At 35.3% G+C, this 24,095-nt stretch overlaps 1 protein-coding gene across 1 annotated transcript in view; it reads left to right on the forward strand.

Moving 5' to 3' along the window:
* LOC125072945 (protein Skeletor, isoforms B/C) overlaps positions 1 to 24,095 on the forward strand; it is a 45,745-nt gene that overhangs the window by 19,688 nt on the left and 1,962 nt on the right. The window contains exons 2-15 of the mRNA XM_047683582.1: positions 8,691 to 8,922; positions 13,296 to 13,407; positions 16,239 to 16,457; positions 16,991 to 17,191; positions 18,008 to 18,028; positions 18,809 to 18,901; positions 19,724 to 19,854; positions 20,328 to 20,440; positions 20,801 to 21,009; positions 21,709 to 21,850; positions 22,281 to 22,313; positions 22,452 to 22,575; positions 23,035 to 23,165; positions 23,748 to 23,911. Of these exons, the coding sequence (XP_047539538.1) occupies positions 8,691 to 8,922; positions 13,296 to 13,407; positions 16,239 to 16,457; positions 16,991 to 17,191; positions 18,008 to 18,028; positions 18,809 to 18,901; positions 19,724 to 19,854; positions 20,328 to 20,440; positions 20,801 to 21,009; positions 21,709 to 21,850; positions 22,281 to 22,313; positions 22,452 to 22,575; positions 23,035 to 23,165; positions 23,748 to 23,911 (1,925 nt within the window). The remainder of the gene's footprint in view (positions 1 to 8,690; positions 8,923 to 13,295; positions 13,408 to 16,238; positions 16,458 to 16,990; positions 17,192 to 18,007; positions 18,029 to 18,808; positions 18,902 to 19,723; positions 19,855 to 20,327; positions 20,441 to 20,800; positions 21,010 to 21,708; positions 21,851 to 22,280; positions 22,314 to 22,451; positions 22,576 to 23,034; positions 23,166 to 23,747; positions 23,912 to 24,095) is intronic.

Genomic DNA, 24,095 nt, shown 5'->3' on the forward strand with positions numbered 1-24,095 from the left:
AAAATTAAAGTAAGCTATAACCTTTTTGATACCCTAAAGCCTGACGACAAATCCGCGTGCGAACCGCGGGCAACAAATAATAAAATAGAAACTTTAAATTCATTCTTCAAATCTAAACAGAAAATATGCCCAAAGAAAATAATAATATCATAAATAACGGAGTCCTGAAGTAAGATACAAAAAAAAAAAAACTTTCTGATTAATCGATCCCTTTTTTTTTTAATTCGGTTAAAAACAAAAATGACATGCAACGTTGACAAACAAACATTATACATGCCTTCATTTTTATTCATATAACCATAAAAAACTTATAGAATTAATTTTATGTTAAACTTATTACGAGTAACAAATGTAAGTTAATTTATTTACGAAATTTCATCAAATTCCATTTAGCATTTTGATAGAGAAGTACGTGACTTCGGCACAACGAAATAAGCGTCCGACGAGGACTGAATACTAATACGAAATGAAGAAATTCACTGAGAATTGAGAAATTATATACATCGTAACAATTGAGTATTGCCATCGATAAAAAAAAATATTAAATATTTTATATTATGAATCTTAATCATCTGTGCTTTTTAATAAAATATCATTTTCAGTTACTAATTTGTTATGTGGTCTTAATAAATACTGTTTGGTGGACGAATCATTTGGAAAATGTTAGTATAAAACAGCTTAAAGTTTATAATTCATAAATGTTTATGAATAGCCTTGAAACAGATAAAACGCCCAAATGTCAAATGTACTTCACCTGACATACTAAAATAAGTGTTCAATTCAAATTATGGCACATAAATTTCATATTATCTTTAAATTCTTGAAACTTATCGAGCATTCCCCGATAAATAATGTTAAGCAAACTGGAACTAGTTTTTAAATATTATGTACAATTTATTTTATTTGACTAACATTATTATGTAATTTAAAAAAAATGGTGTGGAGTTCCTTTAGCGTTTCTTGCTCGGTATCTAAACTCTAAATTGTCGATAGCTTTATATCTTTATCCATCTATCTATTCATCTATATTAATATTATAAAGAAGTAAAAATTGTATGTTTTTATGTAGGGGATAAGCTCTGGAACTAATGGTCCAATTCTAAAAAAAATCATTGGTAGAAAGCCACAGTATTTCTAAGTGCTAATTTCTTTGTTAATAATTTTTATACGTACGAAGCCGAGGCAGTTCGCTAGTTTAAATGTAATCTTGAAAAAGGATGGCATCGGAAATAGTTTCAAGAGGCGACTTAAATAAATAATTTATTTAAGTCGCCTCTTAAAGTAAGCACTCCAATTTTTAATACTTTTATCTCTGGTTATGAAAAGATAAGAAACTTCGGAAAACAGATAACTTGGTCTAGTTTCGGCTTCAAGCCCGTGTGGGGGGAAGGTGGGGCAAGTTCTAGATACCCTAAGTCCTTCTCGGTGCCTCTAGCAAGTTGAGTATTTATGACTTAAAAGCGTAACAAACAAACTGAATGTCACACATATAATATTAGCCAGGATTGTCTGGTCGCAGCTTCTTTTTTATCGTAAAACAAATTCGTATCCCATTTCAGCACTGACGACGTTTTTATACATCGTAAGATACGCTCGCGTCAGATTCACATTTATACCCGAATAAAGTAAATCGTCAAGTGTAAGGAGTTTCGAACGTCTTACGTCAGCTCTTATTTTATGTCGTGTCTTTTATTCGGGTAAGAAATATTTTACGAGTGACAAGGACGTACTTGACATTCACGCGACTTCGCCAAACATCTAGACTTTCTGTTATAAAGAATTATCGACGAGAAAATTTTAGCTGTGAGCAAGATTATCGTAATATTTTGTTTTGAAATTAACAATAATACCGGGCAACTGCGAGTCGGACACGCGCACTGAGAGTTCCGTATCACCAGTAAGATAGACAAACAGAAGCAGATGTAACAACAAATTTACGGCTATCCATTTTTTTTCTATACTTTTCTTACACGATATTGCTTCTTGACAAATTCTAGAGTACCGTCAACAGAAGTACCGTATATTTTTTTTAATTCCTTTGTGAATGTATGAGAAATCCTACATAAGCCATATCTTTTGATTGCGAATACTCAGATGTCTGATAATTACAATGTGTAAGGGACCTTAGCATTTGGTATTTGGTAACTTCAACTTTACACCCCTACGCGTTCCTTAGAAAAAGGGTCTTGACGGACAGACAGACATACCACATATCTTATGAGGGTTTATTTTTTCTAGAAGTACGGAACCCTATAAATGAGGTTAAATTATAACTACACACCCGTGTCGGCATAAATAAGATAACCAATCAGATTATCTCGGCAATCCTAATCACATCGGGCCCTTGAATTCCGTTGGTTAGATTATTTACATATCTACACAGCGTGTCGCGCTACGATAGAACTAAAACAACTGTCTTATCTTAGCGAGCGTGACAGCCACGACACTCGCCAAACGTCGTACTATTTTACTAGTTCACGTACTTATATAGTGGCGAAATATTGTATAACTAGACATACCATAATAGATGTAACTTAAACTATAAAACATGATAGTCTTTTAAGAAAATTAAATAAATCTAATTTAAAAGTTATAACAAAATAAATCTCCATCTCCCCTCCCCTTCAACGCATTTCGTTCAGAGATTGAATTCATCCTTTTTAAAGGCTTGGAATCTGAAGGAACAGAGTTATGTGGGTTTACCCACTAAAACTCCTGCTATTGCCGCCCTCGACCCGGATCTGAGAGGCCGTGGGAATACAGATTGGCTTGATACAACACATTACTTAACAATAAGAGACGCGGTCTGATTACATTGCATTACAGTAGCAGCCTGTAAATTTCCCACCGTTGCGCTAAGGCCTCCTCTCTCTTTGAGGAGAAGGTTTTGTAGCATATTCCACCACGCTGCTCCAATGCGGATTGGTGAAATACACATGTGGCAGAATTTCGTTGCAATTAGATGCAGAATTACATGCAGGTTCCCTCAGGATGATTTCCTTCACCGCTGAGCACGAGATGAATTATAAATACAAATTAAGCACATGAAAATTCATGGTTCGAAAACCATTTAAAATTCGGGTTTAAATTCGGGTTTAAAACCCGAAATCATCGGTTAAGATGCACGCTTTCTAACCACTGCGCCCTCCGGCTCTCGGTCTGATCATGTCATCATAAATTCACAATACATATTTTTGTCTTAGTATAGTTAGCAAAAAAAGAACAAGGAAATCTGCTAGCATTCTTGCCACCATTCCTTTACGGTTACGTTACGATTGGTGCAATAAAATTTTTATATGATTATTGTCTTCGTCTATTTAAAAAGTTCATATGTAGACTATTGCAATCGAAGTGGGAATGAAGATAAACAGACCTTAGATTTACGTTTTTCATGCGATTTGCTATATTGTGCACTACTAAGAGTTTATGATTAACATATCTTTATTAATAATAGAATACACTTAAATACTTATATCCACGTTAATTATCCTTTCAAAATTCCGATAACAGTTTCGTTGACGTTCAAAACACAATTTCTTCGCAAATCCCTAGTGAATATCATAGATTAATCAAGCTCTCGACCAATGATATCAGCGATTTGTTGTTAAATGTTGTTTATTGTGCTTTTCTCAAATTACGCTTGGAATAGATGATACGTCACTGTTTTATCTAGGATCAGAAAGTCTAGAAGACATTACTAAATAATATTATAACCGTAAAAAGTACTGGCTAAGAAAGACTAAAATTAATAAAACCAGACGTCGCATGTTATGTTAAAAATATTGTAATCTACGTCATGTTAAGCGATAGTTTAGCGAGTTTCCCCAACATCCGTGACATATTCCCTGTCTAAGAAACAAATGAGTATCGAAATGTCAAGACAAAACTGTATTAAGTCTACGTGTCGGGAGCGAGGGGCGCGCCGGCGAGGGTCGGCTAGGGTTGACAAATTCTTAGCTAAGTCACCATAATGTCGTACTAACATTGGAAAATTATATCCATATTAAAAACAGCTAAATAATTCACTAAACAACAATTTAATTGAATAGCTGGTTGTGTTTTGTGCAAGCCTGTCTGTGTAGAAACTATACACACATCACGTAATCTACCGCAAAACAGCAAATACTTGGCATTGCTGTATTCTGATTTTGTGGATGAGTGAGCCAGTGTAACTACACGCACGATGTAACATCTTAGTTCTCAAAGTTGGTGGCGCATTGGCGATGTTTTTGGGCGGCCGTGACCACATTTGCATCTGAATATCTATTTAATATCAAAAAGCCCGAAGTGCTGATTGAACACAATGCAGTTAGAATTCATTTATATTATCTTTATAAAAAAACAAAGTTCTAGCTCATAAATGGCCCACCGCTAGATTTTTTAATTAGACCCTTTTAATTAGGCTTTGAGCTTATTCTACATCCGAGCACGAGATTAATTACAAACACTACGAAGCACATGAAAACTCAATGGTTCTTTCCCGGAACCCGAAGATTCATCTTCAAAACTTTATACTTTCACGATGTTCATTAATTTCTATATTTTTTTTTTCATTATATACAGAGAAAAGAATTTACAATACTAGTATACAATAAATTAGACTAAATTGTTTTCCAATCAGACTAAGTATTATAATATTTACTTGGTTAGGGATTTGTGCAAGCAAGGTACCACCGACTCATCAGATATTCTACCGTCAAACAGCCGTATTCAGGACTGTTGTGTTCCGGTTTTAAGAGTGAGTGAGCCAGTATAACTACAGCCATTTGGGATATGACATCTCAGTTTGCAAGGTTTGTGGTGCATAGGGAATGGTTAATATTTCTTACAGCGTGATTGGATATAACAAATATTTAATATTATATGTCGTGCAGCGCCATTTTCTATGGGCGTTTGTGACCACTTACCTACCTATATCATAAAAAAAATGTTTTATAATAAAAAAAATCATACATAATTCAAGTTTTATCGATCACTACCTCGTATTATAATTATTGCGGATGTATTTTTTTTTTCATACCGGATTTTCTTGGTATATATAATCTTTATTCCGAAACGGAATTTCATTTTAAGTATTCGTAGTCCCTGACAAACTCAATATCCGACATCTACCTGTATGCTTTGAATATATTTTATATCCTGTAGTAAACTCGGCTTGAAAGTATTAGTGCTTTAAATAAATTACTAATAATATCTACACAAGATTTAATAACAAGATTAAATGTGCATTTAAATGCCAACGATTAGATTTCCTTTTTCAAATAATACTTTATAGTAAAAAGCTTTAAAGGATTCCTTCACTTAATTAACTACGCCAGAAGTAACAATTGCCATCTTTATATATATATTTAAGTAGGCGATTTTTTTTTGTGTATATTTAAGTAAGTGCCTGAATGTTTTGTGAGCGCCAGTGTCTATAGGCGTCACCTACTGTATCGAGTACCCGGTAGGTGACTTCGTCATATTAACCATTCCTTACATCGCCAATGCGCCATCAACCTCGGGAACTAAGATATTATGTCCCTTGTGTCTGTAGTTACACTGGCTCACTCACACTTCAAACCGGAACACAACAATACCAAAACTTGATGTTTGGCGGCACCACACCAGATAAGTGGTTGGTACATACCAAGACGAGCTTGCACAAAGTCTACCACCAAGTAAATACAACACTAACTACGATCGGGAAGTAAATAAAATTCTTATTTCGCTTGGACAAAGACAGGACAAGCAGCTAGTATAATAACCTAATCGTAGAAGGCCTTCGTTTCGTAATGAAGAGACGGACTGAGACTTAGTTTTTAGGGGAGAAATGAGACTGTGGGCTGCGTTAAATCTTCAACTTCGTCTTATCCACCCACTCCTGTACAAAGTCATCCTTTTGAGTACACCCAAGTTGTACCAGATATATACCAATACCACTTTTCAATGTACTTTGTCATAAATCATCAAAAAAGTGGCAAGTGCAAAACAATAAATTATTTTAATTTGTTATTTTTCGAACAGCAACCCTAAAATCACCCCAACGTCGCACAATCTCGGGGGCGAAGCATGTCAATCAAAATATCCCTTAATGGGGGAGGGTTCCGGCGGGGTTATTAGATAAATACGCCATCGTAATCATAATGTGAACGCCTAAACGATCATCACTTTCGTTGGATTAGAATTTTATGATTACACGGGAATAATATTGCACGTGAAAATGTAAAAATACGAGTTAGGTGATTTATGTAACTGGTTTCTTGAAGTCATTTGTTGTAGTGATAACTACCACAAGAGTTATCTTAATGTCTAATTGTCTTTAGTAACAGGTAGTCTCTCGTTAGCAGGATCATTTGAAGCTAACTTCACGACGCTTCTGCGCGCTTTAATATATATACGATTATGTTTATTTGTTAGAATTTCATCTGATATATCTCCGTTGTGGTAGAACTTCGTACCAGCCCGTTTGGGTGTGTACAACCTATTAACATATTGAACATCCACACAGCGATGCTCAGTGTTGTTTTGATGGGGAAGTGAACCAGTGTAACTACAGGCACAAGAGAAACGATAACTCCTAAGATTATTGGTGCTGATGTGAGGAATGTTAAATATTTCTTACAGTGCTTATGGGCCTTAGTGAACACTTATTACCAGGCGGCCCATGAGCCTGTATACCTAAGTATATCAAATAAATTAAACAAAATTGGTACATAAACATAAAATTACGTGTAAGATTATCCGTAACTGTGCAGCACAATTTATAAGTACAAATTACGGATCTTTTGATAAATCCGCCGTCCACTTGGCTATCTCAGCTCATTCGTTCTAATTTTCTTTCGTAACGATATACTTGTGAAACATCATGCTCCCCTCAAGTCGAGTGATCAGGTTACCTTTTCCATTCAGAAGATAAACATCTGCGGACTTTCGTAATAAGTTGACAAAGAATCATAAAATTACAATGAATTCTTCTGTGAGATATGACGCCTTTTTATTTAATAGCCACGTATCCAACAGCACTATTTTGTAAACTGTTCTTTAAAATCGCCTGAGTTGTTGAAAACGTTTTACAATACATTAGCAGCCTGTAAATTTCCCTCTGCTGGGCTAAGGCCTCCTCTCCCTTGAGGAGAAGCATTCGTGGTGGAGCATATTCCACCACGCTGCTCGAATGCGGGTTGGTATAATACACATGTGGCAAAATTTCGTTGAAATTAGACACATGCAGGTTTCCTCACGATACACGAGATGAATTATAAACACAAATTAAGCACATGAATATTCAGTGGTGCCTGCCTGGGTTTGAACCCGAAATCATCGGTTAAGATGCACGCGTTCTAACCACTGGGCCAACTCGGCTCTGTTGAAAACGTGGTACGCAATAATGACGCTTATATAATTTAAATGCCATAATAATTGTAGTCAGTATAGCATATCACATTATGTGAATACTCTATCGTGTTCTGCGGTGTTTTCAGTTCGTTCTTACGTGATCTGTACAGATCTACAAACGTGTTTGTTTTGTTTTACGTTTCAATTTCTCTGAAGGTAGTTTAAGGTGTTGGTTGCTTTTTGAATCCTGTATGAGTAATATTCATGAGAAAAAGATACGTATGATATAGTGTAATAATTAATTATTATTATTCACGAGAGCGCGCGCCCGTCTACCTTAAATTATCATCTAATTTGTATTTTATTTTGCTGTCTGTACTCTTGCGATAGTCGTCTCACGCACACTAAGACATTGTAAGCCCAAGCGTCACTCGTACTAATGCACGGTGATATTGTGACGTGGAGGGGCGAGCCTTGAGTAAACAGATCTATAACTAGGTAGGTTACATATATATTTATATATATAAGCGACAACTTATACGACATCTTACGTTTTCTTTTCTATATTATAATGATGTACAAGCTAATACATGTTATGGTTATACTTTATGATGTCCCTAGACCTGCGCAATATTTCTGGAGACAAATTTCACCTCGGCTGAAAATATTGTTTATTTTTATACAATAGTTTTATGTAAATGAGAAGTGCAGATAAACAAACATATATATATATATATATATAGAAAATAACGACGGTTCTAAAGATTACGACACAAAGTACACATAAGAATCTTCCAAAATGTTCTAGCCACATATATAAGATGTTGATATGTAGCGATCGTCCTCCAAGAAAAAACTTAGGAAATCAACCAACATTAAAACGAAAACAAGAGTTTTCGTTTTAATGTTGGTTGATTTATTTAAAATTACCAGCTGCTCTGGCGACTCCATGCGTTTGATATCTCGTTACTGTTTCATCTAGGCCCTATGTATTTATCACAGATTACCTCTAATTTAAACTGCGTTATATCCATTGTAAAGCCATAAGGTTGTATATCCCGAAGTCCGAACTTTTTGGTCTAATTAATGTTTTGTCTCATGATACGATGGTACTGACTGACTGTCAACGCACACCCTCTAGAAAGCTAATATTTGGTAAATAGATCGATTTAAAAAAGCAAGCAACTGCTAAGATGGTTCTTTGGAAATTTAAACTTTAGTGGAAAAGGGTAACTATGTGTGAATTTTATCCGTATGAAAGACAGCCTAATACTGCTGCTGCCAGACTTGTTAATCGATATGTGATCTTTACCAAAATATTTGTATATGAGGTTAAGTATTGTTTCGTTAAACGTATATTTCTTTGTTCACAGGTTTATCCGCATCTAGGCGACCCGAGCCGTACTATGGCCGCGTCATTGGCCGGCTCACCCAGTACGCACATGGAATACGGGGCACTGTGTACGCTGTGGACGAGAGTACGGTATTCGTACGGGGATTTGCGTACGATGGGACTGGCCCCGACGCGTATTTCTGGGTTGGCGACACGCCACAACCGTCACCTGAAGGCACGCTTGTACCATACCCAGAGGATTATGCGAGCCGGTTAGTATCACATTAATAGTATTTTCAGTTGTCTTCAAAACTAGCCCCTCGTATGGGAGGACAGGTGTGTATTTATTTATTGTATATCATGTATATACAATAAATAAATACACACCTGGTAGGGCTTTGTGCAAGCCCTCACATATATTCTACCGCCAAACAGCAGTACTCAGAATTGTTGTGTTCCGGTGTGAAAGGTGAGTGAGTCAGTGTAACTACAGGCACAAGGGTCATAATATCTTATTTACCAAGATTGATGGCACATAAGAAATGGTTAATGTTTCTTACAGCGCCTTTGACTATTGGAGGTAGCGACCACGTACCAAAAGGTGGTATCATTTGCTCGTCCGTCTACGGATGTCATAAAAAATACTTATTTATATTCACCAAAAATAATTAACACCAAGCTGATATAAACTAAAGTTACTATTAGTAACCAGTAACTTCGAACTGGCATTAACTACTGTTAGGAATACCACACGCAACAAATGAGGAGAAATTACTTACAATGTGTTAAACATTTTTATTACAAGGTAAACCTAATTAATTTGACCGTGTTTTTCAAAAATCAAGAAACTGTGAAACCTAATCGAAGAGATGAATCCAAATACAGTGCTCACTTAAGTTTTTGCATAATCGATATACTAATTTACCTCCTAGAGTAAAAGAACAAGACATAGCTTACCTTAAAAACTAAGGGTACCCTATGTCTTGTTCTGTATAACACATTTACACTAAACTTCATGTCAATCAGTTGAGCAGTTAAGACTTGAAAGAGAAACAAACCGATAAACAAACTAACTTTCCCATTTAAAATATTAGTAAGGATAGTCAGTCGGTTTCAATCACTATAAAAGTAATTTAACGACATTTCGAACAAAGTCCATTAGCGCGTTATATTTTTATGTTATCGTCGCATGACAAACGATATTCATTCTCATTTTATACAGGAATTACTTTATAATATTCTTTGGTATAGCTGTGTATAGTACGACACAGTTTAAATGTAGCATCGATAAAAAAAAAACAATAAACCGTCGATTTGGCGAATGTATTTTATTATATGACATTATAAATTATTACGTTTGCGTAAAGATCATTTTCGCATAAGAAATAAATAAATATAATTAAAAAAAAATTATGATTTTGAAGTCACTTAATTCAGATGTGATCGGTTTTAAGAATTTTGCCGATGCTACATCTAAGTTGTGTCGTACTATACATAATAAGAATAGGTACAAAAATACGCACGCACTTATAGTCTAATCCAACCACAAGAAGACAAAAGCTAAAACAAAACATTTGACAGCGAATTGACGCGATATCATTGGTCGAAGGTTTCAATGAACAATGATAATCTTTATGGATTCATATTCATATGTCCAAGCTTGATTCATAACAAATAACATCATTACATACATGATTTGAAAGAGTAAGCAGACAGACCGACAGACAGATTTACTTTCATATTAATAATGTTACGCGATTACAACAAGCAATAAGGAATAGACGTAGGTAGAAAAAAAAACTTATATCAAAGTTGAATCGATAACTTATTAGTCTATTTCAATCGAATACAGAATAAAGATAAACAAACCTTAAATTACACGTATCTTATGCACTATATAACAATATATTTATTTATAATTAAACACCACACCACTTAACTTATTGTACCTATCCACTTTAATTTACCTACTTTCAAAACGTCATTTTTTCGCGCATCCATATTGTATGTCATAGACTATTCAAGCTCTCGACCAATGATATTGCGTCAATTCGATGTCAAACGTTGTTTATTTGGCGTTTTCTTTGAAAATATTCTGTTTAGAATAAAGAAAGATTCCCAGAAGTCAGGTAACATTTACTTCCCACTACTTACGTATTGTAAATTCAGTCGCCTTCAGTTCAATCGAAAAATAAAGTATTTTATTTGTGCTCATTTCTAAATTTATTGGTTTTATTAATTATATAATAGTTAAAAAAATGTATGATTACTTCTTATCTCTAATTATTGCTTATATTTAATTTATATTTTTAATATTGTACGATATGATAGTGCATGGTGTGACTACCTGTAAGTAGTAGAACTTTTGCCTAGATAATTTTGAAAAGTTTTTTTTTTTTTATTTCATATTGTATCTACTGTTGGTTGTCCTAATGAAAATAAATAAATGTGTATAAAAACTCAAATCAATGCATCAATTTAAATGATTTTTTCTCTCTTAAAATGTATAGTAATGGAAATGTTATTATGTTATATTTAATTTAGTATGTTATATTTATTTTAACTTGTATATTTTGTTTTTGAATATGCACTTATATTGAGAATATGGTTCATTGATACCTATTCAAGGCTACAAATATAAATTACATGATTTATAAATTCGAGGTAGGGCCTTATGTAAGCCCGTCTGGGTAGGCACACACTCATCAAATATTCTGCCGCCAAGCAACAATACTAAAGATTGTAGCATTCCGGTTGATGCATTGGTGATGTGATGCTTAATATTTCTCACAGTTCCAATGTCTATCAGCAGTGACGACTACTTACCAACACATACAACATATAAACCCGGAATCAGTACAAAAAGCTAGATTAGAACAGTTGTAAATAATAAAAAGTTCTGATTCTATAGATAAAATCGTTGATGACATTTAATTATGCATTTTATCGCTCCATTCATCAGCGGTTACTATGTAATTTTATAAGTAAATTATATTCACGTAACCTAAATAATTCTAGGTATAAAAAACTTTAATACTGTATGTTTAAATAGGCACACACGAATAGTTTATATCGATACTTTGTAAATCTATCGTGTACATAACATTTTATTAAATTACACTAGCGACCCGCCCCGGCTTGTTCCAGCGCAATTTATTAATTAAGAAAATGTTATGATATAAATATATTTTATACCCCATAGCATTCAGGAATAAAGTAGCTTCTTAACAGTGATTTTTTTTTAATTGAATCATATGTCTCGGAGATTACACACACACACAAACAAATTTTACCTCTAAAATATTAGTATAGATTATCTTTGTACGGCGAAGATTTTCTCTATCGTAGCACATTTGGTTAAATAATTTACTGTCGAAAACTAATACATTTTTCGTCAACTATAAGGTTCGATGTTTAACCAAACCCTTTCTATCTCGAATCCACACCAATACCTGTCCAATATGGCTTTGACATTCTACACTACCATAACAATACCATAACTGTTTCATCTAAGGATCAAGACCAGAAACATTACAGTAACTTAAAAACCAAATCGAATGTATGCGTCATCATTAATATAATTTTTTTTCTCATCAATGAAGTTGTCGAACTCAAATAGAATACAACTCCACAGTTCAGTCGAATAATGGTTTCCTTCGTGATGTTCTGGAATCGAAAGGAAGTTTTTAATGATCGCAGGATATCGTAATAAACGCGTCCTATTTCAATACAAAATATGTTATGACTGGGTCGGCTTCGTGCTCACTGCTGACATGGTTTAAATAAGTATACAATTACTCTTAGTTATGCAAACCGAGCCGAGATGGTCCATGGTTAGAACGCGTGCATCTTAACCGATGATTTCGGATTCAAATCCAGGAAAGCACCACTGAATATTCATGTGCTTAATTTGTATTTATAATTCATCTCGCGCTCGGCGGTGAAGGAAAAGATCGTGAGGACACCTGCATGTGTCTAATTTCACCGAAATTCTGCCACATGTGTATATGGTGGAATATAGCTAGTGGCCTTAGGTCAGTAGTGGGATATTTACAGGCTGTTAATGTATGTAAATCTCTTGAATTTTTTTATGACTTTAGACATAATCTAATATGATTTTGACAAGTTTTAAGGAGAATCTTATGTTTCGTTTGAGGCGTTTTTAGTTAATTTAGGAACGCGGACGAGCGAATGGCCCCCCTGATGGGAAGCGAACATTTACACCCATAGACATTAAACTGCAAGAAATCTTGATAAGCTCTGTTGACGGATTTGACTTTAAATGATAGTTTAATAAATCTATTTCGCCATAATTTTTTTAAGACTTTACCTATATCAAACGTAACATTATCCCCTCGAGTGGTGAATTAAAAATACCCTATTTCCTTCCCCGGTGCTGAAACTATCTTCACAAATTTATTTTATCTAAATCGGTTCAGCGGCTTAAGCGCAGCGAACAGACAGATTTACATTTGAATTTATAATATTAGTATAGATTTAAGAGATACGCGATGAAATTGACAACTACAATACATCCATACACACAGAGAAACACGTTTACACACACAAGCGTCAATTTAATTTTGGTCCGTAAGCTTAATTTCATTTTTTGACCGAGATTCTAATTATGTAACTTTCTCTCCAGGGACCCGCCGGTTCTGTCGGCACATACAAACTCCGACATCCTGCTTCGGCTGCCGGCTGGAAAAAGATTACGAGACATCAAATGGATAAGCGTCTGGTGTCGCAGATTTACGGTAACTATATTCATACCTTGTTTTATTATTTTAAGTCCCCTCCATAGGGCGAATACAGATACAATTTATCGCCATTCCCTTCTGTCTTGGGCAACTAAGGCAAGCCGATGTTTTTCCCCTTTTCTATAAGCGCCACCAGGTCTGCTTGAGGCGACCAACCTTACGGGTTCCAATCCAGATCTTGTCTTACATGTGTTCCGAATTTCTATGCAGTGTGGTCTATCTAACACCGTAACAACAGACTGTTAAATCTTTGTTGGTAAAACTCCGCTCTACGTTTAGAGGGCTAAGGAGTTCTCTCAACTCGGCTCGACTCTGCTTAATAATGATCCAAAATAATGTCGCAAAGTTACATGATTTCTGTGTTGTTGGAGTTAAATTGTCATTATTATTACACTGACATGTTAAAACTTTATACCCAAAAATAGAGTTAACTATGTTGTAGATAATCTTTAATTGCAAATATATATGCCTATCTCTTTCTTATGCTTGGGGTTAAAAGGAGTAGGAAGTTTTAGTGGTAACAGATGGGTTTAGTATAGAGATTGTTCACAATGGAATTACTAGGCGATAAAATGTTATTATGTGTGTAACTTATTTTATTTACTAGAAAAAAAAATGAAAATATATCTTCAGTATTTGTATTTAAAAATAAAACCGTAAGGTAAAACCCCTTTTGCGCAAAAAGGTTGTCGAGGGTTTGTGGTCGTGTGCCATTTTTTGTTGGAAAGTGAGATTTTTTTTTTCGTATAAAGCCAAAACCGCAAGCTTAGACATTGTTAATTTTCGTATAAAGTATTCAAAACATATGTATGCTCGCAATTATTTACTTAATTTGTTTTTTTTTTACAATTACGAAGTCGAAGCAAAGAGGTTTTATTGGGAATGATTTATAACTAAGTTTATTAATATAAATATAAAGGTAGGACTGTCTTTTAAGTCCTGTCGTTTACCAACCTCCCGGGATTATTAAAAAAAAAAACAAATAATGTTTTCAGGTTGCGCGAATAGTTTTATTTTTGCCGTCTATCCAAAGGTGACAAGTCGGTAGTAAAAATGTAAATATCTAAGGAAAATTTGCGTGCGATAATTTTCTACAATTTTCAAAGGGGATTATCGCGACTTCAGTGCTTTGGGGAGATCACTTCTGTGTTAAGTGATGCAGGACGATGTCTTAGGACTGTAGAACGCTGGTATTTCAACGTGGGCCTCTAGCCTCAGTGTCAAGTCACGTAAAGGTCGTCCAAAAACCGCCATGACGCAAGAGTATATCGAAGCCCATATAAGTAGTTTAAATCTCAATTGTAAATTTAAAATAAATATAAATTAATCATGATAACATATTTTATAGGGATTTTTTTATTCTCAATTGCACAAAAAAAAGAAAACACGATAACTTTACGTGGCTTACGTAATATTTAAAAATAAACTCAATTAGCGTGTACATATAAACCGGAATTTGATGTCCTTGGTCATGGACTAACAAAAGAACTTATATTAGTAAAAAAAAGTTAAATATTAGGTATAAATAAAAACTAAATATTTAAATATGAACATCTTGATTATTTCCGGTACGGCTCGTTTTATTTACTTAACGTTACAGTACACATGTATTTAATAATATGTAAATATCATAAAATATAAACAGCGAATTGATTCAAACAATATTTGAATTAAGTTTGGCGAATTGACTATATCCGTTTTGGGTACTATGTGTATATTAATAAGATATTTCGTAAACAATACCACAGCTATATTTCGCTAATAATAATTACTGCTACTATATCATAAATGTCATCATAAATATACGATCGTAATAAAAAATCTGCTAAAAATAGGTAGATACTCATTTCCAAAATAATTCTACAAAATATAAAAGGTATATTTAACACCGATTGACTATCGATAAAAGCGGAAGGCTATTCGATAATGTCAATAAAAGCAATGAACGAAACCAAATGACGATCGTCAAACAAGCTTGGCGAGTATTTGTAAGTTCAAGCCAAAAATATCGATTAGAGCCGCGCGCAAACGCGCACTTCCCGCCAAAATTTGACATTCGCCGTAAAAATGCAACAAGCGAAAAAAATACGAATATTATTATTTTAGCATTATATATATAATTATATCTTAGGGAAGCGAGTCAATTATTATAAAGCTTAGTTAAGTAAAGTTAGGCATTCATTCTTATAATCACGCAAGAATATTTTGACTCAAATGTAACCGGTAGGTAAATTACCTACTGCAATTTATTAATAAAGAAAATGTTATCAGAAATATAATTTATACCCATATAGCATGCAGGAATTATGTAGCTTTTATAACAATGAAAATATCTTTAGAATTAGAGCATTAGTTCTAGAGAGTACTTGTTTGTTTATAAGTAGGGGACATACAAACAAACAATCTTACCTCTTTACATTATTAGTAGAGATATGTTAACGCTAAAGATTAATGATAACAAAACAAATTGAACAAAGATATCGTTTATATTTTCCTATTTTTGTATTTTGACGCATGTATGAGTTGCCATATATATCTATTTATAGATATAAATGGCAAAATTTACTGTAGCTATTTTTAAACAATTTAAACTGTTATTTAGTGAGCCCATTAACTTAATGTATTTAATTTAGTTTATGTAAAAGTTTCAGCTTAATTTTAAAATTAAATACTGTAACTGTAAACCGGTCCGGATATATTATCTTAATATTGATAAAATAACATATCAAACCAATAGTGTAATCGCGTGAAAAAAATTTGCAAACGCAAAAATAAACTGTTTTTTGTGCTATTCAAATATTAATTGCTATGTATTTTTAACATTCCAGGTCAATTTCGGCGATGTATTCATTCCTCCGGGACTAGATCCTCCTCGACCTCGTGTTTTGCCAGAATTCAAACGGCTAGCTCATGGGCTAAGATCTGGCAACATAAGCGTTTTAGATGCTAAAACATTCTACATACCAAACTTACACTACGACGGCGCCGGTCCAGACGCCTACTTTTGGGTAGGAAATGGCAGCGAACCCAGTCCATTCGGCACTAAAGTGAGTTATTTCGTTATATTTATTGCTTGAAAGGTACTCTACTAAGCAAAATCTGCAAACCCAAAAAGTTCCAAAGCATTACAGATCGCACAGTTCTACCGGGTTCATAAACATTTTCATCAAAATCGGTCCAGCAGTTTAGGAGTAGTTCAGTGATATACACACGTACAGAAAAATTATATAGACAATGAATCCAACCTTAATTTTTTAAGATTATTAGATTTCGACGTTGTTTGACCGATTACCGATATGTTGGCACTACATACTTACTTAAGGTATATACTTTTTTAAGGAGATTTTTATATTATCTCCTTTGTGGTAAATCAGAGGTATAGTATATGGCATAACAAAACATCGACAGTGGCGTTTAGTTATGCCATAGAATTCCATGATAATTGGCATATTAAAACCAACAGAGTGCAGAATTCTGGTGTTAAGGTATAAAATGGATAACACTTCATTTTCGTTTCCGATCATGAAGTTTTATGTTTTTTTTATATACTTTTAATCTCTTATAATTTTCAAAACATTAGGTACCCAACGAAATGGGTTCATTGAACCCACTCCGAGGTTACCAAGGGGAAGACATCGAAATTGTGCTTCCCGGCAAGCTGACTGCCTACGACGTGGACTGGCTCGCCGTTTGGTGCGTAGAGTATAGACACAACTTCGGTCATGTCTACATCCCTAAGGATTTGGACGTACCACCGGCTTTAGGACAGACGAAAATAACGGTAAGTACGAGAAGAGATTGGAAACTTCTTAAAAAACATTCAAGAAAAGATAACAATTGCATAGGTTTTATCATGAAACATTGATAACTGTCTAATTGGATTTCGTGTTTTAATACAGTTAGCAGTCAGACACTTTATGAACTTATTGTATTGTTTCCTATTGATTGATAAAATATGGAAGATCCAGTAAAATATTTGCCAATTTCTGTTTGCCGCTGTTTTAAATTCCTCTAAAATTCATCAATAATTGTACAACACGGTATCTTATTTAGAATTTAAGCCGATACGTGAACAGAAAATTATCCAAGACAAAGGCACAGAGGTACACAAAATATGGTCGAACATTTTTGGTTTTTATTAACACAATAATTAGCTCAAAATTTTGGATAGGGTAAGATCATATTTTACACGTAACTGACATTTGCATGTGTGAATAATACTTTGCTTTCTATGTGTGTTATTATCAACAGCCAGCCTGGGATCAAATAATATGTTTATTCTTTTTTAATTTGCCTTTAACCAATAAAATTGCTTTCAGGTTAAACGGAATTCATCAAAACGTCCAACTAACCAATCACAAAAACTCATTCATAAACCTAACGATTCTCATCCAATTGTGTCATTTTTTGATTGGATTCGCATTTAATATTATAATTCATTAATAACTTATCATCTCTTATTATTTAAGTGATGTTTATCGATTTTATTTTAATAAGTAAGTAGGTTTATATAAGAATAATTAAATTAACCATTTTTAACATTCTATTGGGCGTTTCTTTTATGCTTTCCTTGGGATTTGCTAACTTTGGTTTACAGCCAGCTTGGTGGTATAATCCGGTAAGTAATAAAACCATTGTATTCAAATCTAATCATTCATTTTCATAATTTTTCTTGGCTGCAACAGATTATTTGGTTCTATAATTATTGAGTATAAAATCAATCATTTCAGTTTTCTTGCGTTGTCTGTACCGGTTGACAGGTATTCTGATTTATTTGTGTGATTTATCAGACTGAATACTTCAATAATACTGAAAATAGGTATTTAAATAGGACGTATGAGTTATGTAATTAATATTACCAATACATCATCACGTCACGCAGATATTTAGTAGTTTTGAGTTCTTTGCTATCCAATCTCATATAGAAGATTAACTCTACAGGAAATTAATTTAACTGTAAAGTATATCTATATATATTTATATCTGGTTAGGTACCATTTTATATTCTACCCGCAAGCAGTAGTATTTAGTTGTGTTCCTATTAGAAGGGTGAGTGAGTCAATGAAACTATATGTACAAGTGACAAAACATCTTAGTTCCCCAGGGTAAGTCGCACATAGACGATGTAGTAAACCAAATTTAGTTAGCCAGTACGCCTTTCCAGATTTACTAAAAAAACATATATTTAAAATATGGTAAAAATATTTCATGTAATTTGACCTGAAAAGAGCGGAGGTAAGGACTAGATGAATTCCTTGAATATAATCAGTTAAGCTTATTACAGACTATTATAATTTCCTATAGTACATACAAATGGTCGTAGTGTTCGACGATTGATGGCGAAAATACGAAGATTGCATTTCTCGATCGAAGTTATTAATGAGTTTGCCGATTTCAGACAAGTTCAACGACATCGCAGACTCCTTTCAGTGCCGCTAATAATTGTAAGGAAATATTGGATAAGCGGCTGCAGATCAGATGGGAAATACAGGTGGATATTATTTTCTTCTATGAATATTTGGCTTTTCAACATTTGCCCAGCTGTGGGACACATACGAGCTGTTTTATAAGTGATAATTTTTCAAACTACCACTAGAGATTTTTTTGACATTTTGGAAAAGTTTTTGGACAAAAATTATCCAACTAATTATTCTTATTAAAGTTAATTGATGACTTTTAAATTTATGTAAGAATATTTAATGGATTTTTCAGGATGTTTGTGGAATCAAATTATTTGTATCTGTGTAATTTTAGCGCATCAATTAATTGGCTTAAATTAATTATTTGTACTTATTATTAATATACCATCAAATAATTAGTTATTTTTCATTTACAAGCGAGTGATATCGAGTGATACATCAAGGTAAAAAATATATATCGGAAAATACTGAAAGTATAAACTGTATATATGATTAAAATCTAAATTACTTTTGTATTATAGTGTCCAAAAATATAGAAATATAGAAATATAGAAAATAGTAGCCATTTTTCACGCACTCTAACAATCAATTAAAAGATAAAATATTTATTAAATAGAAGAATACTTGTTAGTCAAAAGAGAAATACTTATACCTCAGACGCTTTCATTATTTATATAGCTAGATATGTCAAATAGAGTCAAAGGCGTGTCCAAAATCATACTCTATCTAAATGTATAAATAATAATCTAAGCTCAGACGCTTGTTTGTTTGTTTGACGACAAAAATTTAATATATAACAACTACGTTTCGAATCTAACGTTGCTATAAACCCCAAAAGTAGAGAACTTTAATGAGTATAAAACATATTCTAACCTATCAATACATAATTCCAGGGTGACCACGTCCAAATAACTCTAGCGGCTCGTCTCCGCAAGGAACAGTACATGGCCTTCGGAGTGTCGGGCGCCGAGGGCCGACCTGCCATGTTGGGAGCTGATGTAGTGGTTGCGTTTTGGGATTCAAGGTATGCCCACAATTTGTTTTAAATGAAAAAATTAGATAAGTATATTCAATATTTAAACTGTTGATTGTATGTAAATTTCATCGTGGAACATCAAAGGTTTAAATTTATAATAAATAGATTTAATAATACATGACGATAAATTATATAGTCTACAATGCGCCACTAAGGAGTAGAGAGCGGCCAGAGGGAAGTAGAATGACGGTACAAGAGTCACCCCCAAGGCGCGCCAATTGATGTTTCACATCAAAACCACGAATAAAGTCAACGAATTCGACTTACATGACGTTTGATTCGTCGTTAATTATTACGTGACAATCAAAATCGACCTTGACATTTGACTCTCAACGCGCCCCAGGAACTCCTTTGAAATATCATCAAATCTTCTATCTTTAACATCGGTATCGATTGTTTATAAGGCCGCGTGTGTAATGTTGCAGTAAATAAGATGTGTGTGTGTGTTTGCGTGGTCGCAGGTTTAACCAGCCGCGGGTGTCCGACTACACCATCAGCCACCTCGCGCAGTGCGACGGCGAGCGCGGCGTGTGCCCCGACACGCGCCTCGGCGGCAGCAACGACGCCGTCGTCGGTTTGTATCACTATTGGCAGTACGGAGCATACAACCGACTGTTAGACTGCTCCATTCGTCTTTTCGTTCGTAAATTCCCAACGAATGAGAATGGGTTTTTCTGTGAAAATGAAATCCAGAGTGTTATCCTTTCGTGCCTCAAAAAGTCATTAAAATTGTCATTAAAGTTGGTCCAGTGCCTGAACCCTTTCTTCGTATCAAATTTTGTTATGGTTCAATAATTTGATTGGGGTTTTCTGTCAAAAAAAACTTCCATTATAAAAATGCCTGGTACTCTACTTCTACCCCTAAATTCCCCCCCTTCTAAATTCTACCCCTAAATACTGCATAATATTTCAAGACGGCAATTCTTGTTTCCAGTGTCGGGTCATCAAAAGAGCGGCGTAACGACGATAACGTACCGGCGTCCGCTCGCCGCGACCGAGTCCGTCAAGGACAAGGAAATACTGACGACTCGCTCGCAGTCCGTTATCGCGGCCTTCGGACCTCTCAACTCAAGATACGAAGCCAACGCGCACTCGTTCATGGATACGACCAGAAATGATGTGCAATTGGATTTCGGAGCTCAGGTTTGTAATCGTTACAATGGAAATTATATTAACATTTATTTAAGAAGATTTGTTTATTCACTTTTAAATCAATGTTTTCAGGGTTGTATTTTTCTAAACTATTATATTCATCACAAAGCAAAATTATCTTATGTTCTCATTTAATCACGTACGTTTGCAAACTATGGCAAATTTTAAGTGGATAAGAAAAATCTTTGCGTGCAAATCGTCGTCAGCTACCGGTTGATAGATAAAATCATGACGACATTTGTGCGCAAATATTTACAGATATTTACCCATTTTATCATTTGTAATTTTAAGAGATACCCCTAGTATTGTGGTTACATTCAACCTACAGCCGAGTAGGTTGGTCTTATCAATCAGTTTTTTCGATTAAATTTACTAATCTGAGCCCAATTCAGAACATTGCCATGCTAATATTAGCGCTCTACTTCGTAGCCTATCTAATAAGGAGTAAGTTTTTTTTCTGCATACCCGATTGGGAACCGTTTGACCCCAAATTCGGTCATCCTCATACAAGAGACAGAACCGTAACGTTCCACCCAGCGTGACTTTCTACCTCTCGGTGAAAGAGGGGTATCTCGCTCCAAGGGGGGCTCACTGCGACTGCAGTAACCGTTATACCGTGTAAAAGAGCCTCACGTGCGTCACGAGGCGGAGTCCGGCCGGGCAGAAGTAGTAACGGGGCGGTGTCCGCAGAGCGACAACTCGTGCATCGGGCTGGCGGAGCTGGAGGAGGGCGGGCCGGCGCCGTGGGCGGCGCGCGTGCTGGCCGGCGTCACGGCGCTCACGGCGCGCATCGGGCCCGCCGGCGGCCGCCGCGGGTACACGCCCATCACCGGTGAGGCGCGCTGCTGTAGCTCTGGGGCTCACCTTTATATGTTTAACAATCGTAGGGGGGCGATTGGCCTCCCTGATGCCGTAAGAAGTTTTAATGATTCCTTACATCGATAATACGCCACCAATCTTGGGAACAGAGGTAGTCCCTTGTGCCTGTACTTACTCTGGCTCATTCACCCTCTCTCCCCTCAGTTTTACTGCTTTCAAGTATCTAATTGATGTGCAAGTGTAAGAGTAAGTTAGTGCACGTGTAAGTATTACTGCTCGTGTAACGATCGCACAGACATCGAAAAGAGGTGGTTCACACTCAAACACAATTCTTGCAGTTTTATGGAAAAGTTTTAAGGTGACGACTGACTTTTGATCGTAACGAGTTATAGTATTGTGGAAATTTAACTAAGCCTTAATTATTTACTTCTATTTACACGCAGACAATGACATTAATGATGGATTCCTATCTTACGGTAAATAGCACAATTTATTCAATCTACTAATTATTATTTTCAAATCAACAGGAAATTGTAATGATTATGATATATTATAATGACTATAATGATATGGCATACTGATTTGCGTTAATATTTTCTTTTGCACAATTCAAGGTCACCCTTCTTGGGGCATTGCCTGGTACATCAACGATCTGCTTATTCCGGAGATATATGTGGAACGAGGAAAGACGTACACATTCCTGGTGGAGGGAGGGGACGACAGGACTAATCCTGCTAAGTGAGTAAACGTTACTTTTCATATCACAAACCTCATAAAAGGCATTTTTAATTACAATCCTAATTATTTTCCCTTAACCAGATCTATTCCTAAATATATTTCAACAGAATAAACTCTTAGAATTTGATTGGTGCTTTTGTTTGTTACATTTCCAAAAAAAATCTTCGTAAACGAGCCAGCTCATCTCTCAGCGTCTCTCACATACACTGCAAAAAGTATAAATTACCGTCATTGGCCTGACAACCATATGATCACAGATTTTATACCCCTTATGTTAGTAGAAAAACTAAAATACAAAACAGAGCAATTATATTCGACTGTGGACTCGGAGATAAATGGGCAATTTCAAACCCCCTAGGCAACGCACGTTTCGGGCCCCTTAGACCTTATCTAACATCCTAAAATATATAACATTTATTATTATTCAATAACTCACATTGTAATTATTTCCAAACGCAGATTCCACCCGTTCTACATAAGCGATTCATCGGAGGGAGGTTTTGGTCAAAAGAAAGAGGAGGAACAGAGGAAGCAGCGAGTGTTCGCGGGAGTTGCCTACGACAACGAGGGATACCCGTATCCCACCGCAGGTACAAACACAAAAACAGTTACAAGTTGTGAAGCGGGTAATGTAGACCATTGTGAGGAGTAACGGATGATAGTAGTCTAATGGAATCTTACGTGTTTTTACGTTATCTTATCTGTTATTCGTAACAGCAAGGCAATGCTAGTTTCTGAAGTACGCCTCATATATAGCGAGATGTACTATCCGTAAGTAAAACGATTCGTTTCTTGAATATAGACACCTCGCCAAAGTATAATTTTGAAAAAGTCCCAGAGAGCAAGAGATTTGTTCAGATGGAAGAGTTTGGTAATGCTTCTATAATTTAATCTGTTACTCAGTGGTAAGGCTTTGGTTAAAGCTCATCCGGGTAGGGACTACCCACTCATTTCATATTCTAAACAGCAATATTTGTTGTGTTCTTGTTTGAGGAGTCAGTGAGAGTATGTCTCGTGTGCTCTACAGGCATCTTAGATCCCAAGGTAAAAATGGTTACTATTTCTTACAGCGCTCATATATATGCGCGATGATGACCATTTACTATAAGGACGTGTCCCCTAATACTAAATTGATAGTCCTATGGGCATATCAACATTTTCAATGTCAACAGTGGGCCGCTACTGCGAATGGACCCACAAGACTGTGGATCAGTCCGCCACATCCGACACCTTCGAGCAGTACATGCAAACGCTACAGCTGGAATGCAACGAGGGGGAGCCCGCTGTTCTCAACTGGACCGTGGCCCACGAGACTCCCGACTTGCTGTACTATCAGGTAATTAAAATGTTCCACTTGGGGGGATCTACCGAGTAATAATTGAAGCGTCAATATCCCAACAGTTTACAGGACACCTATCGAGCCGCAAGTTTAACCTGTTACCATTCATCCCACTTCTAGGGCAAACTTTACGCTAGACAGCGTTTAAATATAATTTTCTATTCAATTCAAAAGCGGAGTA

Source organism: Vanessa atalanta, chromosome 23, assembly GCF_905147765.1.
Source record: "Vanessa atalanta chromosome 23, ilVanAtal1.2, whole genome shotgun sequence".
NCBI lineage: Eukaryota > Metazoa > Arthropoda > Insecta > Lepidoptera > Nymphalidae > Vanessa > Vanessa atalanta.